General features: G+C 40.1%; 1 protein-coding gene across 1 annotated transcript in view; it reads left to right on the plus strand.

The window, feature by feature from the left end:
* Positions 1-4,605, plus strand: part of crym (crystallin, mu) — a 6,865-nt gene extending 2,260 nt beyond the window's left edge. Inside the window, exons 3-8 of the mRNA XM_050060674.1 lie at positions 1,400-1,462; positions 1,553-1,654; positions 2,461-2,644; positions 2,843-2,964; positions 3,085-3,169; positions 3,270-4,605. Of these exons, the coding sequence (XP_049916631.1) occupies positions 1,400-1,462; positions 1,553-1,654; positions 2,461-2,644; positions 2,843-2,964; positions 3,085-3,169; positions 3,270-3,343 (630 nt within the window). The 3' untranslated portion in view covers positions 3,344-4,605. The remainder of the gene's footprint in view (positions 1-1,399; positions 1,463-1,552; positions 1,655-2,460; positions 2,645-2,842; positions 2,965-3,084; positions 3,170-3,269) is intronic.
* The last annotated feature ends 3,785 nt before the right edge of the window (positions 4,606-8,390 follow it).

Raw genomic sequence — 8,390 nt, forward strand, 5'->3', positions numbered from 1 at the left:
AAGAGAAACTGTGCAAAACTTTGTACATTAAAATGTGTAAACAAGTAGCTGATTTTTCCCTTAATTTTTATTTTGTATTCATCATGACTCCATGGCGGAAGTGGAAAGCAGAGTGACTGTCTTAACAACAACACGGACCAGTGGGTTTTCCCAGGAAATGTGGCCCCGCCCTTATTGGCAGCGAGTCAAAGGAGGCGTTTCTGNCCCGCCCTTATTGGCAGCGAGTCAAAGGAGGCGTTTCTGAACTGCCGAGCGGGTGCCAGGAGATGCCACAGATTGCCACAGACTGCCACAGATTGCCACTGCGGTGCCACTACCTGCCAATGCCACTGGGAGGATCTCGCTGTCTCTCCCTTTTAGGTAGCCAGCATATGATTGAGCGCCTCGCAAGAAATGTACACACACTAAGGGTGCATTCACACCAGGATGGTCCGGGGAATGCCGAAAAATTTTACACCTTCATTTGGTTTGGTTCACTTTCACACTGCACTTTTNCCACAGATTGCCACTGCGGTGCCACTACCTGCCAATGCCACTGGGAGGATCTCGCTGTCTCTCCCTTTTAGGTAGCCAGCATATGATTGAGCGCCTCGCAAGAAATGTACACACACTAAGGGTGCATTCACACCAGGATGGTCCGGGGAATGCCGAAAAATTTTACACCTTCATTTGGTTTGGTTCACTTTCACACTGCACTTTTTAAAGCAGACCAAACCGCCTGAACAACGTCACGCAGTTACAACAGCTGCTCGTTTGGGGGCGGTATTGCCCGAAATGACCACACTGACCAAGAAGAAAAAAAGCACAAGGAAGAAGAAAACCTGGCTCATCGGATTGGCCAGGCCCGAAAATGGAAATCCATCCCCTTCAGCCAGCTTGGTCACCACAAAAACACCAAACACCAAAATGTGAAGCGTTCTACATCACTTCCTCTCTTTGGTTGAAGTGAACCGAGACCCCCAGTTTTCAAGAGGACCAAGGTTCGCTTGTTTGGTCCGCACCAGAGTTTGAATGAGCGTTCACACCACTCCAAACAAACCAAACTATCCGTGGAAGCGGACCAGGGTTCGTTTTAAGCGGACCAAACAATGCCAGTGAGAATGCGCCCTAAGACTTTTTTTTTTTTAGAACTCATAATACTGAAAAGTTTTTAATTACTTTTTAGATAACATTTATTATGACATACTAACACTTCACAAAACATTAACAGTCGACAGTGATAAAGCTGACATAAAACTCATATTACATTCTGCTTTTCCACTTTTTAAAAAAGTGTTCCCTTAATTTTATTGAGCAGTGTATATTGAAATGGCTGCCAAGGTAGCTCTACATAAAAACAGCCACTGTAAACATTTAGTTCCCACAGCTTCAACAGTCTTAGCATGTTTCCAACCTGCAGGTCATTGACGGAGAGGTGATAACATGCATGAGGACAGCTGCTGTCTCTGCCATTTCTGCTAAGGTACATCCGTTTTTTTAACATCTATTCACGCATGCTCTATATAATCTATCACTGCAGTCCTATCTCTGATCACTTGTGTTTTTGTCACAGCTGCTGATGAGCCCTGAAGCAAAGGTGTTGGCCATCTTGGGATCTGGCAAACAAGCTTTGAGTCATTACAATGTCTTTACAGAGATGTTTTCATTCAAAGAGGTACAGTTACAGTGATATCTTGTGAGTTAATGAATGGCAAGTCTGAACAGAAGCCTTTGCATTTATCAGCTCAGGGCAAAGGCATAGGTGGTGTTCCAGAGTTAGCAGAGTTTTGGGGTTTTTTTTATTAGTTTTTATTTTTATTTAGTTTTCAGTTTCAGGTAGTTTTCATACTTTTTTGCTAATTAGTTTTCAGTTTCAGGTAGTTTTCATACTTTTTTGCTAATTTTTTATTGTTTAAAAATGTTTAGTTTTAGTTTATTTTTCATCAGTTTCAGTATTAGTTTTAATACTTGTTTGTTTGTTTGACATTTTGAGCATCAAACACTTAATTTCCTGCATTCTGATGAATTTTTATGCAACAATTTATGGTGTACATGTCTTGATTTATATAAAGTACCATACAAAATTCAGCCGCTATGGTGAAAATTTTAAATATTATTGAATATAAAATGTATGTCTTCACACATGTAGGCATGGTTTACTCTTCCCTCCTGTTTTGTATCTTTTGTTTAGGGAAGTAACCTCTTAAAATGTAAATGTGATATTCACCTCAGTGATATAATAATTTATTTTCCTTCATTCATAAACCCCTGAACTTAAGCTCAAATGTGTTATAGTGAGATTTCTGCTCATTGAGAATGATATTTTGAGAATAAAGTCATAATAATTTTGGAAAAAAGTTATAATATGATGAAAATAAAGTCGTTTAATGGGAATTAAGTCACAATACTAATGAAAAAATGACCTGCCCTGTCGTCTGTCTTTTCACAAACTGTCTTACTTCCCCTGGGTCCTCACCACAGGTGCGTGTGTGGAGTCGCACAAGACAGGGAGTGGAGAGGTTTTCCCAATCTGTCAGTGGTCCGGTGACGGCATGTGTCTCAGTGGAGGAGGCAGTGAAGGGAGCAGACGTCATAGTGACGGTAACCGGATGTACAGAGCCAGTGCTCTTTGGTCAGTGGGTCAAACCAGGAGCCCATGTGGCAGGTGAGGAGAAATAATTAACATACATGTGGATGAGATTTTTAGATCTGCACCCGGCAAATAGATCAGAATTTAGGTTGTGTGAAGTGTTTAAAACTCACAGAACAGATTTTGTGTGGATTTTTTCCGGTAATTTATGTCGTGAATTATGTCTAAAATGAAATGAGTGTTTCACACTGTTTCTCTGCTGTTGCTGAGCAGCAGTGGGAGCTTGCAGGCCAAACTGGCGGGAGCTGGACGACGTGTTGATGAAGGAGGCGGTGGTGTACGCTGACAGCAGGGAGGGTGCAATGACTGAGTCCGGTGATGTCATCCTCTCTGGAGTCAGTTTGTCATTGTGCTTTCTAACTGTCCCAATAATATACAGTATAACTGATTGTGTGTCATTGGCTCCCTTTGCAGAATATGTAAAGTAAAATATGTTTGTGGATGTCTTGATTCAGGCTGAGGTGTTTGCAGAGCTGGGAGACATTATTAATGGGACAAAACCTGCCCACAGAGGGAAGACAACCGTGTTTAAATCCCTCGGTAAGCCCCTCCTGATGTATGCCTGGTCCACATCACGTGGAAAGTACTTCATTTTTCCAAATCAGTATTGTAAGACTTGTTTTGTATTTTACAATAACAGGGATGGGAGTTCAAGATGCTGTGTCTGCTAAGCTGGTATTTGACCAATGGAAAGCCAAAGCCAGCCAATCATGAAGTCGCCATCTATTTCAGTCCTGACCTCTTTATTTACTGCACACTAACTGATCGAAATTAGGCAGTACAAGACAGGACAATGAAAAAAAAACACAGCCGTATAACCTGTGTGTATACTCGGGGATTCATGAATAATTCTTCTTCTGATAACCAGATTAACGTGCCAAACATATGCATACCAATCTTGCCATAGAGCTTGATATTTCCTGCTGAAATGATTAGTTGACTAATCATAGTTTGCAGAAAATTCATCTTTGAATACTGATTAGCTGAAGCACTTTATCAAGCAATTTGTTACAGCCTGACAGAGGCTGTTCCTATCAGGCACAGCAGTGCTTTGAGCTAAATGGTAACGTTACAGTGCTAATGCTGCATTCATTGATCCCATTTGTCAAGTTGGGAAATGTTTTTTCTGACTTCCGTGTGTTAATTAGCTTGAAGCAGCCCCCCAGGAACACTGTTTATCCTTGCTTTCAATTTTTCCCGGTGGCCCCTGTGGAGTCGAGGTGAAAAAAATCCCTTGTGGCCCAAAAAGAATTTTCTCCATGACTACCATTATAAAAGAGATGTCTGTAAAATTGTTGACAGGACACCTCAAACTGCAAACAAGGTCAATTATGACTCTTTATGTAATTTCTTTTTATATCCATGGAGGTTTTATATTTGTAAAACATTCCTTGAGCCGAGAAAAAATGTGTGATTTGTGAAGTTTATGAGCTGAGTAGGAACTTGCGGGCGGAGCCAGCAGGTAAAACACTACTGCACATATTCAGTGGGCTGCATACAGTGGAAGTAAAGCTGGAAGCTAGAAACGTTTTTGGCCTTTGTGCCAGGCGAGCACAAGTAGGTATCATCGACGTATTGAGAGACCTGGGCTGCATGCAGCCCCAACAAAACTTAGCAAAACATGTATGTAAACAGATACAGTGCACTGAACATCATATTGTGTTACGTGGGTGCACTGCCTAGCAGGCATTCCTCACCTTCCTCCTCTCCCAACCAGCCACACACATTGTAGTATTGTAGTGAACCATCATTTTGTATCGACTGCCAGTTTTGTTGCTCACACTTTTCTCCTGTTTATTAAGTTAGGGAGGTAAGCTTTTTGTCATTTGTGTCTTATTTTTTGATTAGGTTATTTACTTACTCCCTTGACAGGATTGTTTTGTTTGTTATTTTGGCTTTAGTCCACCCTGACGTTATTATTTACCTCAATTCTGTCATTTAATTATTGTAATAAATTCACACTATTGATCATTCCACATGTCTTTGTCATTGTGTGGACTTGGGGAAGATGGGGCCTTTCATGTTGTGTCTCAGACAGCCCTAGACTGGGCATAACAACAATGATTGTATGCACAATTAGCATCTACCAAAATCTGATTTAGATACAGGTTGCTGCTGATTGGGTAACACCTCTGACCAGGGGCGTCGTTTCAGCAAAAGCTAAGGTATGGCAATATGACATGACGTCACAGAGCTACTGATGATGGAGTTTCAAAAATATGAACTTCTATAAAACTTCACTTTGGTCTTTGACCTGTCAGAAGTACATACTATGCTATTGAAAACTGTTTCAAAGGACATGAAGCTGTTTTTCACATTCATAATATCTCATGTCTGCATGTAATGCACAACTTGGTGAGAGCAGTGAAAACATCGGACCTATTTCGGCACATATTTCAGCACCACGGACAGCGAGCGGACGTTTAATTATCAGTCGTGTTTAACTTCACAGAAAATAAAGAAAATAAATTAATTACAAGCTCATTTCTAGGAGATATCCAAGGGGTCCAGTGTACGAAACACAGTAAAACAAAGGCCAATTTGGTACAATACTGTATAGGCGAATTTATTGGAGTGTCTCCAGAGACCGAAAATACAAGCTTAACATGCCGACATGAAGAAAAAAAACCCCCACATACAATCAGACAGGCTTCAAGACATCATTTAGACAGGCTGTCTACAGCAGCAGAGCAAAATGCTTTTACAACACACAGATAACTCACATAACGCATAACTCATAACTCGCGGAGGAGCGAAGTGGCGAACAATTTGATTCACTAACACTCGTATTCACTGATGACCTGGTCGTTAGCCAATCAGAAGCATGGGGAGCGCTGAGAGCCCGCCCACCAATGAAACAAAATATGGAGTGGTAAATTTGTTTTTTTGCAGTAGGATCAGAAAACAAGGAATTGAGCTGAATTTCGTTTTTTCATTTTTTTTGCCAAAAACGAAAAAACACTCTGTTTTTTCATTTTTTCGTTTTTTGCCCAAAAACGAAAAAACCACTTGTTTCTGGTTTCTGATTGTGTCAGTTATTCCCAGAAAACAAACGGTTAAAAGGTACCTTGGTCGGGGAGTCTGCTCTGGAGGAGGACACTGAACCTATCAGAGAACAAGACTCTGCTACACCAGCTCCTCTGATCGTCAGCGCTGGACCTCTTGGCAAAGTTTAGAGCATAACATTATGAGACAGTAGTATGTCTCGATTGTGTGCATACTGCATGCAACAGGACCCACTTTTTAGGGGCAGCTGCAGTACATACAATAAGTAAAATGAAAAAGTATGCAATTTGGAACGCACCCTAAGAGTGCCTCTAATATTTCAGTAGAGGACCTCTGACCAAGCATCAGTATTTGAACACAGTTCTCTGAAATACAATGAATACTTATTTGTGGTCATTGTTATGATATTAAACATTGTGCAAAATATTGTCAATCAGAAGCTTCAGTACAAAAGACTCTGTATCTGTGCTCTATTTGTTGACAGTCATCAGTTGTTTTTATAAGCCATGTTAGAGTCACATAATTGAAACAGTAGAAGTCAAACGTTACATCTGCCCCCACATGCAGGGGCGACTGTAACAACACACTCAATACTTTTGTATACATTCCAGTTTGAGGTGAAGCTATGGTGAATGCTATTATGCTATGTATTTCAATACTTTAAAATGTTTTAAAAAATGAAAATAATAATAATATGAGTGTTTTGTACAGTATATCACTGTCCGTTGTGGTTGTTGTTGTAAATTGTTGGTATGTCATTAAAAAAGTCAGAAAAAGTTAAAACAATTTATTAAAAAAAAAAGCATAGTTCAGTATGTCATGCCTAAAAATAACATAAAAAAGTCAGTGTTCACTTCTCCTGTGTGACCCTTAATCATCATATGCTGGCTCCTTAAAATGGCACTCAGCCACCTAAACTCTGAAAAAGTCCTGATCCAAGAGTTTTCCTTCAAATTTGTAAAATGGTCAGTTTAGCTGTAAAATTAAAATTTCACCTGAGGGGGTTAGTGGTGATTTACGACGGTCCCCCCAATGTTAAATAAGTAGGCTATTACGGCCCTGCATCACGGCTGGTCAGAGTTTCATTCGCAACAAACGGCAATAATACTCAGTTGTATTTATCCCATTTTTTTTACCATGTTTTCTAAGTGTCTATACACCACATAACCAGTGTGATATGAGTTTCGGACGATGACAGCCTCGAGCTGACAAGAAAGCGTTTAATGAATAGCCTACACCTTAATTAATTCACATGATGATATCCACACCAAGAAGAACCAAAAGCCAGGTGAGTTAACCGATTCTCAGTAAGGCTGCTGATTGAGAGGAGAGGAAAACAAAACACACACACACACACACACACACACACACACACACATAAAAGTTGATAATAATAATTATAATTTGAATAATTAAAGCAAACGCAATTTATATCGCAATGCAGCCATATCATGTATAGGCCGGTTTAATACATCGCCACACACTAACAGATGCTATTGTTCCTGCAGTAGAGGACAGGCCAGTGTGGACGTAATGACAACTCTGAGGTCAGACGTGTTGTTATGGACCTGATGGTTCCATGGTTGCTATGTGGTCTCTAAGTGCATCTTTTCACACATTTAAACATTTAAATCAGAACAAACTTTGCATTGGAGAGAGAAGCAGCTTAAACATTTAAATCAGAACAAACTTTGCATTGGAGAGAGAAGCAGCATCTCGACTTGCACACAACGATTTTTCTGAAAACCAACCCACAAACTGAGACCTTTTGCCTCTGGACCTCATCTTAAGACCTGCTGTGACTCACAACGGACTCTTTCAAGGTAGACGAGAGATTTTGACACTTTTTTTAAAGCCCATGTTGGTTTCTATGTATTTTACTGTTGAGACCTTACAAAAAATGTACTGATGTAGGCAAAGTATGACCAATATTGGCCATATTTTCCCTACATCAGTACCTTTTTAGTGTAAATGAATCAAACTGGACTGATGTTTGACTGTTACCAAGTTTAAATAAGTTAATCCAAAGCTACTGTCTTTGGTTTACCAACTGTCTGTTTTATCTGTCCAACAAACAGCCCAGCATAAACATGCTAATAAAAATATATCTTATGTATTTTTGAACTCTGCAAGCAGTGACACAAGCATTGAAGCCTTATGGTTTGAATATGCTCATAATTCAACCTTTTTCTCAATATTAAGGATGTTTTTCAGTATTTTACACAAAACGTATTTTAAATATTATGTTATGATACTGTGAGAGCAACAGAGAGGTGTGTATCAAGGAGATTTTTCTAGAAAAAAAATGCTGATATGGCACTGGCTTTTTCTCATTCAGCAAGAGAGCTTAAAATTGGCATGCTGTTGAACATCTGGCAAAAATGTCCCTCTGTAACAGACAGCTATGTCCTCTGTATGCATGGGCAGATTATGAGACAATGGGCCCCTGGGCACAGATATGCAAAAGGCCCCACTAGCTCTCCTACACAGGGTCAAGACACAGAGTTTGTGCTGGTTTTGCCTCTTTTTGTTGTCTCTCTGAGGTCATCTTGTGTGTGTCTCAGGTCATTTTGTGTCGTTTTTGGTTGTTTTATATCTCTGTTGGCCGTTGTGTGGCCCTTAAGGTCATCTGTGTCTCTTTGAGGTCATGTTGTGTATTTTTAAGTTATGTTGCGTCTCTCTGAGGTCATCTTGTGTGTCTTTGAGGTCGTTTTGCATCTTTTCTGGCGGTTGTGTTTGTCTCTAAAGGACATTT

This window comes from Epinephelus moara, chromosome 13 (genome assembly GCF_006386435.1).
Source record: "Epinephelus moara isolate mb chromosome 13, YSFRI_EMoa_1.0, whole genome shotgun sequence".
In the NCBI taxonomy this organism is placed as follows: domain Eukaryota; kingdom Metazoa; phylum Chordata; class Actinopteri; order Perciformes; family Serranidae; genus Epinephelus; species Epinephelus moara.